The sequence below is a fragment of the Hyposmocoma kahamanoa genome, unplaced genomic scaffold (genome assembly GCF_003589595.1).
Source record: "Hyposmocoma kahamanoa isolate Upper Pololo Valley unplaced genomic scaffold, ASM358959v1 99702, whole genome shotgun sequence".
Lineage (NCBI taxonomy): Eukaryota > Metazoa > Arthropoda > Insecta > Lepidoptera > Cosmopterigidae > Hyposmocoma > Hyposmocoma kahamanoa.
The window spans coordinates 4,553,863-4,572,283 of record NW_020656001.1 but is presented as its reverse complement, the minus strand read 5'-3'; the positions used below and the strand labels follow the sequence as shown (position 1 = coordinate 4,572,283).

Sequence of the window (18,421 nt, the reverse complement as noted above, 5' to 3'; positions counted from 1 at the left end):
CATTCAACGGCATTAAACAACCAATACCTAGAGCCCAGCTACTGAAGCCCAGTTTACATCAAAACACAAAACTCCGACTGTCCGTAGCGTCTTCTCAAGCCTTTAATACACCACATACAAACCACTTGTCTTCTTCACTTGAAGTTCTCACATATCGGCTTACCGATTTCAAATATACATATATTATACATCCTTCGTCACTCATAGATAATATCTGAATGAAAAGTGCTGAATGTTTGTCTGTTACATTTGTTTATCTGTGTAAGTTATACCTACTGTCCTCGGATTGGTACATCTCACCTCACCTGCTTATGGCATTTGACAAACGATCGTAGATCATACCAACATGCGCTCGAGTATAACAAGTAAGACAGTTGAAAAGGCTATATGGTTTCCCATATGACTAAGTAACATTGTAGAACTTAGTAACTACTTATAGTAGATTTTTCGTATGTAGCATAAACTAAAAATACACACACAAAATATCAGTCAACGTCGAAAACCTCGAAGCTTTTAGTGTTAAAAAAAATATTTGTAGCCATATTTATTTTTAAATAAGTGTGACATTCGTCTCAAATAATTGATAATGTACATTAAATTAATTGTGGTTAAAGTTTATAATTGATATATTTTCGACGCTGACTGTACTTAGTTCTTAATTCACTTAGACATTCTTGATTTAAGATTGGGTAATTATAATATCGCTTACATTATGTTAGTGCAAATGACTAAGCGAGAATTTGGCAATGCGAAGCATCAATATATTGCGCTAAGCGAAATTGAAATGGCTATGCGGTTTGCTGCCCCTGTGTGTCAGGGGTGAATGTAGTTTGTCCTGGAACATTTTTACATTCGTACTCGCTGGCGAATATTTAGATGTTTCTGCAGTGCGACTTTTCTCCGTTTAAAAACACGATCAATTAGTAAATTGTAGATATCTAAGATAATTTCGTCAAGTAAGTCTTTCTACGTCTAGTTCTCTAGTAATTAGTTTATACTAGATGCTATAAAAGTTAATCATTTACGTGTGAAAGACCTGTAACGACGCGATCAATTTTTGCAAAACTAGAAAAACTTTATAAAAATGCAGTCAGAAAAATTCCTAGACATTTATACAAACTTTAACAATATTTGTATCAATAATAAAGTCACATAGTGATTTCTTTAAACTGACAAAATATGTTTAATTAAAAATTAATGTTCGTCGCATCAGCCATAAACAGCCGTAACGTGCCACTTGAGATAATGATTGACAGAGTCAAATATTTTTTCTTTTTAACAGTTTACCCAAAAATGTTACTTTTTGAATTAAGTCTCATAAGAACTTAATTTGTATTCTGATACTTTATTGACAACGTGTCACAATTGTTTCTTAATTGTACGTACCTTACGTACTTACGTATTACATATGTATATATTATGGGGATGTCCTGTTTGTACTGCTGAACACGTAGCTTACAAACCTTCCAAACGGATTGACGGACTTGATAAATGTTGGATTGTGAATGATAGAAGGTGTTCACACTAATTTTATCACTATGAACTGAACATAGTGTAAGGTTACCTGTGGCAATAAGAACATGGTGCATGAACATCTAGAGATTTATTTATTTTTGAGCTGCATTGAATATTTGTAAGGCGCGTTGTACGGGGACGTGTACAATTTGTCAACGCGAAAATGATAGATGTAAACCTACGATACCAGTTCATTCTTGCTCAACTAACGTGAACACATGATGTCGATTTATGTGGCGGTGCACTAAAATCTAGCAGAGCCAGAGACTCGGTAGCTTTACTGTCCCGCTATTTATATGTTATATTATAAACTTATTAGTTGAATAAATAAATTCGACCACGATCGAGCTTCAACTGTTTAAATATACACTCAGTAGGTATTTAGTCTGTTAGAATAAACTTCGTAACAGGTGAGTGTAAACTGGTAATTATGAAACTAGTAGGTATATAGGTATATGACACGCGATCATATGATAATTCGTCTTTCTAAAAAAATCCAAATTGTTACGTCTCCAGGCAACGTGCTGTTGTACGAAAACGTTGTAGTACCTACTTACTGTAATTATCACGTAGCAACTACAGCCTATCATTAACCGCACGTTCGCGCAGTTCCTTTCCGACACGTTGGAAATAACTACGGGTACCGTTGTAGTCCGAGTCTCTAGTTGTAACACAAATGCAACTGTCCAATTCAAAAAGTCATTATTCGGGCGACTAAAACAAAATCTTAGCGTTAATCTTGTCCACAGATCGTCAGTTCTACCACAAGTGGGCTTTGCTCACAGACCCTGACGACGTGGCTGCTGGTGCCAAAGGCTACCTCAAGTGTGACATCAGCGTTATAGGAAAAGGGGACACAATCAAAATTCCGCCAAAAAGCGAAAAAGACGAAGACGACATCGAGGCGTGAGTACTTCACCATGAAAGCTAGCAAGCTAGGATCAGAATCTAAATAACCTGACCACGGAGCAGATACAATTAGGGCTTGGCCTACGTATCTAAATCATTAAATAAACCATCGCGCCAGGCTGTGGTTCATTGTCTATCAAAGCGAAGTCGAGCTACGTTTCATTTCAAAGAATACTTCATCATTTTGATTTCTCCACTTTGTCAAAACCCAGGCATACCACTGGAAGCTAAAATTTGGACAATCGTTGAGATTGGTTAATATTGGCATTCGTCTTTCCATACATGCTCCATCTATTCTTAATTTAATATATGTGCCTAACTGCGCCTAGAATCAAATTTAGGTAAGCTCTGAATAAAGTTTGTTGTCGTCGAATTTCTACACTCTGTTACTAATGCATAGTTTAAACAATGATCTGAAATTTAGGAAGTTTCAACGAACGAAAGAAATTGTCGACGTCACGCGTACTATTTATCACGCTTAGTCTCATTGGTTAGGCACGGCGAGATTCCATTTCCTACACACGGGCAGCGGCGGGAGAACGCCAGCAGGAAATGGAACGGAGAACGCATTCACACTTTAAAAATTGAAGCCTTAAAAGCAATAATGAGTCACAACACGACGATATACTGTATTTACTTTTACAATACTTGCGACCCTTTTGCAATACGAGGCTTAATTATAATTAACAGCTCCCAACGTCGAGTGACGACTCACAAATATCATTGTGCAATTCAATATAGGCACAGGTATTTATTTACAGAAGTATAAAACTTCGCCAAATGAAAACGTAATAAAATTTCAGTCAGGATCTTCTGCAAAAATATAAAGTTCTTGTCTCTGTGGAAACCCAAAACTTTTATAATGGGGTGAGGTGCCAGTGGGACTGCGCAACTCAAAGTTTAATGTGTTAAATAAGCAGTCCTTGAAATAACTGGCCTTTCTGGTAATTAAACGAGTGAAATCAGCTCAAGAGATTGATTTTAATGCGCGACCACTGCATTTCATAAAGATCTGGGGCCTCACGATTTATCCTTCACCTGATTATATGTAACCCGATTATTAAACTAGCTATTCGTTGTTTATGTGTCAGTGTTCTTATTTCCTATTATTGATATATTATGAAAATATTAATAGAGCGGTATCCGGTAACTTACGACGGATTTTATAGTTCGATCTCTATTTATACTCCACTATTTAGTTATAGTTATCAAGTTTTAAGCAAACCTAGGATCTTTTCATTTCAGTTAAAGTTGTTATAAACCATAGTATGCAATAGATAATGTATACAAGACTTGCATTCCCTAGACACAGGAAACGTTTCAAGTAACCGTGCCACAGACACATCACTGCCCTCCGCCCCGCGGGAATGAGGCCCGACACACAATTTCACTGTTATTTCGACCTTATTCGGGACTGTTACCTTGTTTTATAAATTTATTATTTATTAGGTATTTGATACTTCTTTGCCATAATGTGGATAGCGATCACCTATTTGTTTGGACAAGAGATGTGAGGCGATCGCAAAATCGCCGACAGCGGCGTCTAATGACCGGCGTGAAATCGGCGTGGACCCGAAAAATATATTTTTCAGGTGTTAAAAAAATACAAAAATATTGTATAAGTCACAACCTTTGTGTTTATTTGCAACGTTTTTTCTACTTTAACTTGGAAATTAGCAGTAATGTACTATATACAGTTTAACAGTCCAACAACACCAACTACTCGGAACCATTCGCCATGTCCACATCAAAATATCCCCGTCTCCGTCACGTTTACCACATATCAGAGAGGGCTAGGCAGAAATTCTGTATGGAATCTATGGATTAGTAATACTAATTAGTAATGAATGATCCACTTCAGATCATTCGAATACGCAAATTGGTAGGTTATTATTTTGTCATGCGAATAACAGGACTAATTGCTAACGCGTCGAAGTTCGAAATCGTTCGCAATGGCGCATCGCTACCGTTTCGTCTCTACAAGACGTCCAACACTTAACCATTATTGTATCGTCTCTGCGTATCAGAGCAACAGTCTCTATAATACAGTACATAGTTATGAATTAATACGAAATATTCATGAGCGGACAAACGCCAAAACGGCCATCCTAGCGTGCCGGCACTATAGTTAGTAGGACACGAGGTAGTTAACATTAACCATAATGACTTTTATATACATGGTGTAACCGAAGGGTGCAGTGGAAATCCAGGAACGTAGAGAGTAGTAGAACGTAGAGAAAAATTACGATAATTAACATCAGTACAAAGAAGCAGTGGCACGCACGAGGTAAATACCTGTCCCCATCAAATAGTTGGGAAAGGCACAAAAAGCAAGCTACCAATAGAACACTATTTGGAGAACAAATTTTTATCATTTGCTTGTCGAGCAACACACTCGACGCTGTAACTTGCCGTGATGCTTTGTCTTTAGTACAGTGACTGAAAAATAAACAACAGATTGTCAAATTCTACCCTCTCATAATGGAAAACACTTTAAATACCAAGTGATGTTTAAAACATGAATAGCAATATTAAATGTGCATTATACACGCATGTAAGATTGTGTTCTTTACGATACCTTTACTTTTTTTTTCACCCCAAGAAACCTTCTACTTCCGGATGGAGTGCCAATTGAGCGCCAACGTGCTAAGTTCATCGTAAAAATATACCGCGCGGATGGTCTCCCAGAGATGAATTACTCCATTCTTGCCAACGTAAAGAGGGCTTTCACCGGCGAAAGTCAGGATTTGGTCGACCCATACGTGCAAGTTTGTTTCGCTGGAATGACCGTAAGTGTTGGATCTTAAAGTGCTAAAAATTCAAAACTTGGCTGTTTGAATTTGGGGCACCTTTCTACTGAATAAATTAACTTACTACGTAATTAACGTAACTCATTAACGTACTTAACATGTCATTATCATATTTATCGTACTTACACTACGTCCACGATAATGTTCAGGGCAGCACATCAGTGAAAAAGAACTGCTACGCTCCGGTGTGGAATGAGCAGATCGTGTTTACGGAAATGTTCCCGCCGTTGTGCCAGCGTATCAAGATCCAATTGCGGGACAATGATCCAGTTCATCCTAATATCATTGGCACTCACTTCATAGACCTTAAGACTATATCCAATGACGGGGAGAAAGGTAACAAACAAGGTATACTTGGGTCTATTCTATCTCTATAGTATTTTGCTAACCCTTTGATGATGTTCTAATTGTTTTTGTTACTTTCTAATTCTCAATAGGATTTCTGCCAACATTTGGACCTGCTTACATTTATTTGTACGGCTCCACACGTGATTACAGCCTGATCGATCAACACGCAAGCCTTAATATGGGCATGGGAGAAGGGGTCGCTTATAGAGCTCGGTATGCAACATCAAAAATCTTGTTTATCAGCCACGTCCACGCATATACTTTAAAATAATGGTTTTATATTTTTAATGCAATTTTTGTAGAGTATTGGTATCCATTCGCACTGAGATAACCGACAATGTAGAATGTCAGGCGTCAGAGGTAGAAGTGGAACCGATTCCTCCAATCACTGACTCTAGTTTCGGAAAAAACGAGGAGTTCTTCCTATTCGCTTGCATGTTCGATGCCAACATGATCGATAAACGGCTTACTGACAAACCACTGCAGTTCGAGTTGAGCATTGGCAACGCCGGCAACTCTCTTGATGGTCACGGTGAGTCCGTCAAAAGGCCTCAAGACTTGGAATTCGAAGAACTTGGTGTGTAACATTTATTTTATGCAAATTTTAACGTATTTAAGGTAAGTGTATACTTATTTTACAATACATTGTAGATGATCTGAGTGCCGATACTGGATACTGGCAAAGCATGACACAACCGACCAAAGCAACTTCTACAGACAAAAATTATTATTATCTGCCCTATTGGGACCACAAGCAGTGTATGCACGTTCGCAGTATTTGGCCAGATCATCGGCGCCGAATGTACAACTCTAACCTTATTTCGAAAATAATTGAAAAGTTTGTAAGTATTCGCCCAGCTAGCAATTAAAAGGAATTATTTGATGAAATTAGATTGTATACATATATCAACGCTCTTAGGAGGAGGGTCTGACCGACGCTCAAGCGGCAATAGAAACTGACGTCGGTCCCGATGGTACAAGCGTGATGGCCTTAAAGTCGGCACTAGAAACTGCCAGCACCGCCTGTGCCGCGTATGTCAGCCACATGAGTAACGCTCCGCCTATTGGAAACACTAAACTGGATCGTGAGAGGCAAAAACTATGCCTTCACGAAATCGTAAGTGCCTACGGCATACTTTAACCACTCAAAATTTATTTTAGTTCAATTAAATTTAATCCGATTTTTCTCGCATTGCAGGATCAAATTAGCAACATGACTAAAAGTTTAAAGGCGCTCATAACTAAGCATTCGATCAAAGATCGATTGCGCACAGCTTACACATATCTCAACAAGCTGAAACAACTGTGCGAAGATGTAAGTACACCTCTTTAAGTTTGACGCCACTCTACCTCCTTTACGTCATTTCACAAATTGAAACGCGTACGTTTACATTTTAGGCGCAACATACGATGCCAGACGTTTTTATTTGGCTTATTAGTAACGGCAAGCGTTTGGCGTACCAGAGGATACCAGCCAGAGACATCATTTATTCAGATTTCAGTGACGAATCTGGAAAGAATTGCGGCAAAATGCAAACTTTGTTTCTTAAGGTATAAATAATCTTGGTAGTAAAATAATAAAGTCAACAATTTGCTAGTGCAATGAAATCAGGACTTGTGATTGAATTACAGTGGCCGGGAAAGAAAGCATCTACCCCAAGCGGATGGGCTATACCAGCTAAAATAAGTGTATATCTGTGGCTAGGCGTGCTACAAGACAAAAAGCATTATATTGACACCCTGCCCAAAGGCTACGAACTCAGCTCTGAACTACGAAATGCTGACAAACTACGATCCAATGCCCCTTCCACTATATTCTATGGAGAAAAACACGTAAGACTTAACAGCTCGTAAATAATAGTAATTTAACAAAAGCTCTTATAGTTTCATAATTTGACACAAAAATTCACTTATTTCAGAATTTTCAAATGCGAGCTTATGTTTACCAAGCGAGATCTTTGATCGGTTCCGATTCCTCTGGGTTGTCGGATCCTTTTGCTCGAGTAGTCTTGGGTGAAAGCACCGCAACTACTCAAGTTATTGACGAAACCTTAAGTCCAACATGGGATGAATTACTCGTGTTCGACGACGTATTGCTGTACAGCACTATTGAACAAATAAAAGCCGACCCACCTACTATTATAATCGAGATTTTCGATCAAGATAAAGTAGGAAAGTCGGAATTTATTGGCCGTACTCTTGCAAAACCCCACATTAAAGCGTTTGAAGATACCTACGAACGTCCCCAATTTCCACCATCATTAGAGTGGCATGAAATCACGCGAGGTGACGACAGAGCTGGTGAATTATTAGCTACATTTGAATTGCTTGAGATACCAGCTAAACAAAACTCATCGATCTTACCCGATTTACCAAGCCCCAGGGAATCCAATGGTAAATTACCCAATGATATAAATAAGGGACCCATCTATCCCGTGCCACGAGGTATACGCCCTACTTTGTCAAAGTATCGCATTGAAGTGCTGTTTTGGGGACTACGTGACCTGAAACGTGTTCATTTACTTACTGTGGACAAGCCCAGAGTGGATATAGAATGCGCTGGTAATATATTGTATTCCACCGTTATACAAAACGCAAAACGAAACCCTAATTTCTCGAATCCTGTTAAATTTGTGGACGTCGAACTTCCCGACCAAGACTTATATAGACCACCGCTGACTATTAGAGTTGTCGATTGCAGAAGCTTCGGCAGAATTACATTGGTTGGCACTCATACTATAAATTCCATTCATAAATATATTTACACGCCAATGAGCAAAAAGGAAAGAGAAATCGAAGAAAGAAAAAAGTCATTAATTCAATTGCAAAACGTGGATTTGCGAGCTAACGTCATTCTACAAGAGGATGTATTTACCATCGAGAATGAAAGAGAAAACATCCCTCTACTAACGCGTGACGGTAGAGCTACAGCGTCCTATGGTTCAGGTGTCCAGCAACCCATGAGGAAGAAAGTTACAAAACGTGAAGGTTCAAAGAAAAGGAAAGCCAGCACAGATTCAGTCTTGGACGATGATGGGAGAAGTAAAGACTGGTGGACCAAATATTTTGCTTCTGTGGAGTCAATGATCGAAGAGGAAAAAGAAGCTAAGAAAGAGCGACAAGGATTTCTTGTTCCACAAGTGGCTTTCGTAGACGAAACCCCAACAAGATCTCCAAGAGAAGAAGTGCATTCTCCGCGACCGGAAAGAGATAGAATAAAGCGTCGCCATCCTCAGTCTCCAAAAGCAAAAGTGAGCCCAACAATCCAAAAAAAGAATGAAATACCACAGTCTGCTTTGACCAAGGTAATTTACTAACATAATTTCGAATTCCGTATTGTACATACATATATATCTTCTTAGACTTGGAATAAATAATAAAAATCATTTTGTATTCTAAATTTATATGTATATATTTATACCTGCGCAGATATATCCACACGAACTTGAAGCGGTCGCAGAATACGACGAATTCAAAGAATGGTTACATTCCTTTGAATTATACAGAGGCAAAAAGACTGGTGACGATTCAGAAGATGAAAATCGCGTGGTCGGTGTTTTCAAGGTAAAAGAAATGAATACATATTATTGTCAACCTATACAATCATATTAATTCAAACTCCAATTATTCAAAGAAACCCGTCCTAGAGGTTGTAGACGTATCCGTTGCATGGAAGCAAATAATATATTTTTAAATAGATAGTTTTCCTAGTATGGAAAATTTAATTTCATAATGTTTGTTTTTCACTTGCTGAAGAAGCTTTTGAGGTGGCATTATTTATACGTAGTCACATATATTTTTTTGCAATTTTCCCCCGGAACACAGGGTTTGCCTAGTGCGGGGCTATGTTGAGTGTGTGCGTTATAAAAAAATACTTAAACATTTATGTCATCATTTCAGGGAGCTATAAAAGTTTACAAGGTGCCCATACCAAGAGGAATCGATGATCATACTGTAATGGGATTTGATCCGAACTATGGCTTTTTCCAAGGTGTCCCGAATAATGAACCCATTCATGTCCTAGTAAGAGTTTACATTGTAAAAGCAACAGACCTGCACCCGATGGACTTAAATGGGAAAGCTGATCCTTACATAGTCTTGCATTTGGGCTCAAAGAGAATCAGTGACAAGGAGAATTATGTTTCTAAACAACTAAACCCCGTTTTTGGAAAGTGCTTTGAAATCGAAGCTACATTCCCTCAAGACTCTATGCTTACGATTCAAGTCCTGGACTGGGATCTTCTAGGATCTGATGATCTGATCGGGGAAACGAAAATTGATCTTGAAAATCGATTCTATAGCCGACACCGCGCAACATGTGGTTTGCCAATGAAATATGAAGAGTAAGTGACGCACTAATATTAGGCCCAGATAGCTTGATTTTTTATAATTTCCTATCATTTACAGGCAAGGCTATAATCGATGGCGAGATGCCATGAAACCGACACAGATTTTAGCGAAGCTGTGCAAGGACGGCAAACTGGATCCTCCAATATATGAACACGGAAGGGTGAAGATAGGGCGCACGGTGTTCAATATGCCATTAGAAGATACAGAGTTATTCTCCAACCCAGACACGTTCGAGGAGCAAATGGCATTGGTAGTGCTACGTCGCTGGCAAGAGGTACCACGTGTCGGGACCAAACTTGTTACCGAGCACGTGGAAACAAGGCCGCTATACAATCCCAACAAGCCAGGTAACATTTTCCATTCAGGGTAAAAATTACATTGCTTTCTAATAATGATATATACAAGGTGCGCCAAAAAATGTAGCCATTAACAAAGTTAATTTACTTCTCACTTTGTATAATTTGCGGAAATTCCAGTTTCGCTAATCTTTAACCAAACCAGGCATTCACAGCTTTAGTCTGACTCAGTCATCACCAACTCATTTATATGTCCCACTGCTGGGCACGAGTCTCAATCAGGCGCGGGTTTATGCCATAGTCCGCCACGCTGACACAATGCAGGTTGGGGACTTGACACATTTTCCGAGGGTTGTGAACCTCCTTCGGCGTGCACGTCTCATCGCGATGTTTTTGTTCACCGAAAAGCTCATGGTACATTTCCAATTAAATTTTGCACGTAAATTCGGCACCGTCAGAGGTGAGATCGACACTCGTTGACGTAGATAGCGCTGTTTGTCGGTGAAAGATCAATATAATTTGATTTATTTATTAGTGTAAGCAATTGTCAAATAAATGGTGAAGTAGTGTATCCTGGTCGGAGTCAGACAGCCTTGCTGTGGCAACCTAATGGTTTCGACCAAAAGTTGTGGGTTCGAATCCGAACTCGCACTTTTGAGTTTCCCGGAAAGCATGATGAAAGCATTCCATCCGATCCTACCACCCCTTGAGGACGAGTATAGTGAAGTTGAGATTCCGGATGTCGTGGACCGTTCTAACTGATGGTGATTAGAGACTGATTTCTCAGATACCTGATTACACAATCTAATTTTAATTATACATTATTTAATTTATATTTGTGGACGCCTACGGTAGGTAACGGTTAGCGACTGTAGCTGACTTCGCGCGGCGCCACCAAGCGTTGATTCAAACCTTAAAGCGAGCAATGCCACATAAACTTTATTCTCAACAAAATAAGGCAACATTTCATTAAACAAACACATGAAAACGAAGCTCTTTCAAGGGGCGGCGGGCTGCAGAGTGGGGTAGCAGACGCACTTTATAAAATGCAATATACTATAGAATATATTCTTTATTTCATAAAGTATACATTTCTTCAAAAAACAAAAGAGTAAAGCCGCGTGACGCGTCGTGCTTCACGACTCCGCCCACTTGTCTCGCCTCTGACAATACAAAGTGTAACTTAACTTCTCAACAATAAGGTATATTTCTTTGAAAGGCAGATTGCGTAGTATATGCAATGTAGTTTATCTAATATACTAAACAAAGTCGATATTTCTTTGAAAGTCAAGCAAAATCTCTTTTGATAGAAGCAATATATACTTTATTTAGTAGACAGTATGTTCTATATTATAATGCATATTATAAAGTGCGCCTGACGAAGCTAGACCTCTTGCTGCATCTACTTTATGGATGAGTGGTCGTGTTTAAGTAATATGCAGATTACACATGCAAATAATGTTGCGTGGATGAGAAGGTCCCAGGTTTCATTACCGGTAGAACCAATTTTGGAAATGTACTTTTCTAACGTGGTTTAGAAAAGTGGTGCTCCTATGTGCTCTGAGTGATGCCACGGAGCCAGTTCCGTAACTCTTGGTTCCGGCCTCGATTCCCGGTAGAATCAATTTTGAAAATGAACTTCTCTAAAGTGTCGTGTCAAACATGGTCACATCATACTTTAAAACATTTTGACAGTATTATATAGTAATAAAAATTGAGCGCGACAAACGAAATAAAAAGAAACAGCATTTGTAGTATGGCAGCATATCGCATGCAATATATCATAAACCTGCCCGTGACATATTTATTGCACTCGATAAGCAATGTTGCCATTATTAAAATTTTATTTTCTATTGCGAATACTGAATCGGCAAGATACCGCCACTGCGCACTGGTGTCATTTGTTCTTTTATTTATTTGACAATGAACGATTTTTTGTTTCGTCGTTTTACAACGATGCAATTCAAAGGATTATAATTTTCGTTGATTAAATGACAAAGTTAGCCACAATATGCAATTTCATATTTCATATCAATATTGTATAGCAAGGTTCCATTATCAAGTAAACTAAAGAAGAAATGGCGTTAGTGCGGTATCTTACCGACTCACAATAAAAAAAAATATTTTTTTAATAATGAATATGTATTTTTATTACGTGTAATAAATGTTTATTTTAATAGCAACCTATAAGTCACAGCTACAAGGTATTGAAAATAGCATAAATAGGCGGAACTACGTTTTTGGGAGATATTCCTACGCTCTATTCCGCGCTAACAAGTCTTTGAATGACTTTTTCATGCGTGAACGTAAACGTTAAGGTTAGCAATAGAGCTGTGACGCACATGCATCTATTTTGAAATTAACTAATCTTATTTTTTAAATAAATGGACTTGCTCTTGACCGCTCTCCTTCAGCTCTGGAGCAAAGATCTGCGATGGAACGAACTCGTCCAGGAGATGCCTATTCAGTCGCACCTTAAAGATACCCGGGTTGTATGAGTTCGGAAACACAGTCGCAGGCAGGAAGTTCCATTCCTGGACTGCGCGCATAATAAAAGATGATGAAAAGCGCTTAGTACGCCTGAAGGGAATATCGATCAAATAAGGACAATATCCCGCTGTACGTCTGGATGTCCGAAGGTAAAAGGGGGCGGGCGGGATGAGCTGATGAAGCTCATGGGCACACTCACCGGAATATATTCTGTAAAAAACCGACAGGCGCGCAACTTTGCACCGGTGGGCTAAGGTATGAAGTTTTCCTTATCGTCGCCAATAAATCTCCTGGCTCTGCGCTCAATCGATCAAGTCTCAAGTTGATACATCGCTGAGCTATCCCACAGGCGACTGCGGTACTCCATGCAAGATCAGACTTGTACTTTATATAGAGTTAAGAGCTGTCTAGGAGCGAAATATCACTTAACCTTATTAAAGATACCCAATTTTTTGGCCGCAATTTGTGCTTTACATTCGATATAAACGCCATAGTTAAGGGTTGCGCTCAATGCTATGCCAAGGAGATCCAGACTGTCGTCGGTAAGAGATACAGAAATACCCCGAAAAGTGGGAGTCAGATCAAATTAATTCCTTTTAGCAGAAAACAGACAGGCCTGCGTTTTGGTGGCGTTGAACTCGACCAGATTGTCATGTTCCCACTGAGAAACGAGACTTAAGGTCAAGTTCGTCCGCTCCACCATGGCCTCTCTCAACGAACGGATAACTACCCTGCTGTCTTTTGCGCTGGACAGACAGCACTCCGTAACAGCGCTGTCATCTGCATACCCAACAATACATTATTTTATTTTTATTTATTTATTTAAATACCTGAAACTAGCAGGTCATTGATGTGTAGCAGGAAAAGAGTCGCAAAGAGAACAGACCCCTGAGGAACTCCGGCATCGATAGCCATCAAGTCAGATGAGCAGCCTTCAATGACTACTCTGACTGACCGTTCATCAAGGAAATCTGATATCCAGCTTCAAAAGTCAGCAGGGAAGGCGTAAGCGGGAAGCTGGCTCAGCAGATTTGCTTGCCAAACCCTGTCAAAGGCCTTCGAGATATCTAGTGACACGGCCAGAGCCTCGCCGTGTTTCTCGATGGCTTCGCCCCAGCAGTGCGTAACATACACAAGAAGATCTCCAGCTGATCGTCTCCGGCGAAAACCATAAAATTAATTAAATTTGTATCAACTTTTACAGAGGGAGAACGAAATCAAAAATACTTTTGACTTTAATATGATACGCTTTCCGTTTCACTCCGTATATTATTTAACTTATACGCAGGAATCGAGCAAGGGCGCCTAGAGATGTGGGTAGACATGTTCCCCATGGATATGCCTCTGCCTGGCCCACCGTTGGACATATCTGCTCGCAAACCAAAGTCTTATGAGATGCGTGTTATTATATGGAACACTGACGATGTAGTTCTGGAAGATGACGCTTTCTTCACTGGCGAAAAGATGTCGGATATTTACGTAAAAGGGTAAGTGTACCAAGCAACTATAATAACTGCCTCCGTGGCCGACCGGTTGCCATGCCGGACTGCCACGCAGAGGTCCCAGGTTCGACTCCCGGGTCGGGAGAAATATTTGTATGGCCTACATTTATTTCTCTCGTGAGTTTGGGTGTAATTTGTGGTTGCCTATGTGTGTGTCCATGGCACCTGCGACACAGGGTTTCCCTAGTGCGGGGACATGTTGAGTGTGTGCGTTATTTAAATTCTATCAATAATATTTTTTTGGTTCGTCATATGTAGTAATAATTTACATATCTTCCTTGTGTTTTGCTTAGATGGCTCAGGGGGCCGGATGATTGCCAATCCACAGACATTCATTATCGTTCATTGACGGGAGAAGGGAATTTCAACTGGCGCTTCATATATCCTTTCGAATATCTCGAAGCTGAAGAACGCATAGTAATTTCTCGAAAAGAGTCCGTTTTTTCCTGGGATGAAACAGAGTGTAAAATACCAGCACGTCTCGAATTACAAGTTTGGGATGCCGACCATTTCTCTGCTGACGATTTCCTGGGTAAGTGGAATTCTGGGCCATGTAATGTAGTAAACCTAAACTTACGAAAAGTCAGGGTTTGGTATTGATGTACTACTTATTTTAATCCTTTTACAAAACTGCCTGCAGCTTGTTGGCTTGTCTAGTTTAATTTAATTGAACATAATGCTGCATTCGGGCATCAATTTGATATCTTAAAAAAATACGCAATTGTAGGTACGCAGTTTGTATTTTAAGCAGTTTTAGTTGGAACTAGCCAACCGCGCTAAAAGTCCAGCGCTTATCGTGACGGTTGGTATTAAAAGAATACCCGTCTCCATACTGTGTAAAGGTAAAGTGATCAAAAGAACTTAAGGCGAAGTATTTCAACGCGAACCTATATTACAGGAGGTGAGGTGTGGGGACCATACCTCGCGTCCCGCAACCCGCACGCTTCAAATAATATGAATAAAATAAGAACAGGCGGAGAAAAATTGGCACGCCGCTTTGGCAAGCCGCTGGGGAATTTTCAAATTTTGGGATGTGAATTTGATAAATAGGGTTTCAGTTGAAAACCAAAATGTAGCAAGTTCTCTGTAGCACTCAAATGAAATATTGCCATATAAAAATTACGTGCGAAGTCACATATTTTATTCTTAAATAATTACTTTTAGACTTTTTTATTTTAGCCCGTTTTGAGGATTTTATACGATCGGGTGAAGTATATCCTACCATGTAACGAATTAGCGCATTCTTTAGATAATATCCTTAGGTGTATCGTATGTTTTTTTTTGCAAGACCGTTAATTAATTGTTAATAGCTACCATTTGATTTAGCAAAACAGTTTTTCCCGCTTCTCCTCCAGCGACTCGCCTTAAGAATGAACTACCACGGAGAAACAGATACAACAAATGACTCCAAATACACTAGGTACTCAACAAAGTGTAGGGAACAAGCCAATTTATAGTAGCACGTACAAATTCTGTGTTTGTTGAGACTAAACCTCAGCCATACCGAAATATACTGCATTAAAACACATACATACTTTCAAATCGCGGTACTTTATTCCGACCGGGTTAGCAATTGAAAAGTGGCCTGAAATTGGCAAAGACTTGTTTCAAAATAACATCATGCGTTCAATTCAATGTCATACCTGTTACGACGACATAAGATATGCACCATACCACTCATAAATTTTTGTTCGTATTACAGGAGCCATAACATTGGACCTTAACAGATTCCCACGAGGAGCGAAATCATCTAAGTTGTGTACTTTGGACATGCTAAGCAACGACGGCTCCGTGCCCATGGTGAACATTTTCAAGCAGAAGCGCGTTAAAGGATGGTGGCCATTCTACATAAAACGTGACACCGAGGAAATGGAACTCACAGGCAAAGTGGAAGCCGAGATACACTTACTAACACGCGAAGAGGCGGACAAAGTGCCCGCCGGACTTGGACGCAATGAACCAGATCCACTTGATAAGCCCAAGTAAGTTTGGCCACATCTTACTACTTTTATGCATAATTCAGTTACAAGATACCACAAAGGTAAGTGGTAAGCTCTCTTACCGTAATGAACGAGGCTAAGCGCAATTACAGCGCTGTTGTGGGCCGTTGGTCCACTGACGCACTGTTTTCCACAGTGGCACCAGAATGCATGTACTAAAGAAAATGTTTGAACTTCTTCCAATACAAAACTTCTTAAGACGATCGGAGAATTTGTACGAAATGTGACTAATTTTATTCGCGAGTGTCTTCTATCGACTTACTAGAAAGTTGTTGTATGATGGGTAGAATCACCCAAAGAATTTCAGACCCCACTCGAACGCCCTACACACAAAAGGCGGTATAAAATTCATCTCAGACACTAGTTCATTGTTTTTTCCAGTCGCCCTGATGCGTCGTTCATGTGGTTCCTGAATCCTCTGAAGTCGATCCGCTACATCATTTGGCATAATTATAAGTGGACAATCCTCAAAGCAACCGTCATCTTCCTGGTAGCGTTTATGTTCTTCTTGCTCATCTATGCAGTGCCAGGTTACTCTGTCAAAAAACTCCTGGGCGCTTAGGTTACCTGCACAATGCTCAGAACATTAGTATTTTCCTTTCAGGTCTGCATTCCTATCTATAGTATAAGGTACAGATACCAGATTTACAGTTAAAGTATTCATTATATAAATTAATATAAGATACATATATAATATACGAACCATTTATTTTTGGTAATAGGATATTTGGCAAAGAATCGACCACTTCTTCATAATATTTGTAAACTTATAAAAGTCATCGGAAAAAAATAGTAAATGCCTGTTATATAGAGGCGCTGAGAGTAAAAACGGTATAATCCCATTTTCGCACAATAGAGATATTCGACTTTGAAAAAGATACTGATATACTGATGTATATCGTTAATGTTTGTTGGAATATAAGTACCTATATTGACATTAGTAACTTTGTCAAGCTGCATTAAAATAGATCATTATGAAAAAGATGCTAAATATTTTCTAAGCTGCTTCTCAATAATATCACGATTTGACTATGAAAAACCGACTGAGGAGCTATGTATGGGTAATTTTCACTTCTATTTGAAAAAAACATGAAAATTTCTTTTAGATATTTTTGATGATGGATTTGATCACTTTTGGTCTTGTTATTTAAGGGAAAACCAAATACACTCGCCGCGGCTCGCAAAACAGTAATGTCTACTCATCTTTTCAGATGTTTTTGGACACCTTTTGATTTTCGCCGTCTAAAAAGAAATTTGTACAGAAAAAAGCAATGCATGCGCAAAATAAGAACTCAACCTTATATTACATACCCTTCTATGCCTCAAAAGTCACTTCCATGAGCATATTTTTATCCACGGATCCATAGAAGTGACCTCCACGGTAACGACATTTTTCCATTAAAATCACAAACACTTAACTTCAAAACCAAGAACGGATATGTAAATTTAGCCATGACAATTTAACCTCGCCTCGAGCCCCCGTCCGCGTGGACACGACACTTCACAAAATTATCTATACATGTCATATATTATAAGATTTGTACAAAAATATTAGAATTTAAATTTATTTTATTGATATACTGTTATTTACATATTAAAAGTATTTCACATGTGTATGTACTTGCATGCACACTACCTATTATGTCGGTGTTCTTATCTGTTTGTTTATTTATTTATTTATTGTCGAGTTAAATATGTACTGTCGTCAGTGGCTCACTCGCCCGGCCTTGCTGAAAATCAGCGCCACGAAACGCTTTAAAAAATGCCTTTTTGTGGCTAACGCTGAGCAAGTCCCGATTGCACCAGGCGCGACACGCCTGTCTGTCAATTAGGTACTACATTATCAATTGTTTTAATTTTTTCATAAATATTTTTTTTATTTTATTATTATTATATCATTATTTATTTTAGACTCTCGCTTCTCCGAGAGCCTAAAAGATTAATTTTGAATTGTTATTATTACTACGAGTATTTAGTCTTGTCAGCTTGTTAGCTGGTTTGAACCTCTATTATTAGTATTATTATTGTTCCTCTGTTGTTTTGTTTATATGCGTGTCCGTGCTTGTGTATTAAACAGTTTTCTTTTTTTCTTTCTTTCTTTCTTTCCGTGTGTTTTTGAGAGAAAAACGCGTTAGCCACAAAACTGAAGTGCATTAATTAAAAAACATACATCTAATGACCAACACAATTGTAACCACTTA

At 39.0% G+C, this 18,421-nt stretch overlaps 1 protein-coding gene across 1 annotated transcript in view; it reads left to right on the top strand.

Moving 5' to 3' along the window:
• Nucleotides 1-16,951, top strand: part of LOC113239174 (otoferlin-like) — an 80,398-nt gene extending 63,447 nt beyond the window's left edge. Inside the window, exons 10-27 of the mRNA XM_026476044.1 lie at nt 2,265-2,421; nt 5,027-5,213; nt 5,384-5,582; nt 5,672-5,795; nt 5,885-6,159; nt 6,234-6,424; nt 6,502-6,699; nt 6,781-6,897; nt 6,981-7,133; nt 7,215-7,415; nt 7,502-8,887; nt 9,012-9,146; nt 9,483-9,925; nt 9,990-10,279; nt 14,007-14,205; nt 14,514-14,752; nt 15,923-16,202; nt 16,602-16,951. Coding sequence (XP_026331829.1) covers nt 2,265-2,421; nt 5,027-5,213; nt 5,384-5,582; nt 5,672-5,795; nt 5,885-6,159; nt 6,234-6,424; nt 6,502-6,699; nt 6,781-6,897; nt 6,981-7,133; nt 7,215-7,415; nt 7,502-8,887; nt 9,012-9,146; nt 9,483-9,925; nt 9,990-10,279; nt 14,007-14,205; nt 14,514-14,752; nt 15,923-16,202; nt 16,602-16,782 — 4,955 coding nt within the window. The 3' untranslated portion in view covers nt 16,783-16,951. The remainder of the gene's footprint in view (nt 1-2,264; nt 2,422-5,026; nt 5,214-5,383; nt 5,583-5,671; nt 5,796-5,884; nt 6,160-6,233; nt 6,425-6,501; nt 6,700-6,780; nt 6,898-6,980; nt 7,134-7,214; nt 7,416-7,501; nt 8,888-9,011; nt 9,147-9,482; nt 9,926-9,989; nt 10,280-14,006; nt 14,206-14,513; nt 14,753-15,922; nt 16,203-16,601) is intronic.
• The last annotated feature ends 1,470 nt before the right edge of the window (nt 16,952-18,421 follow it).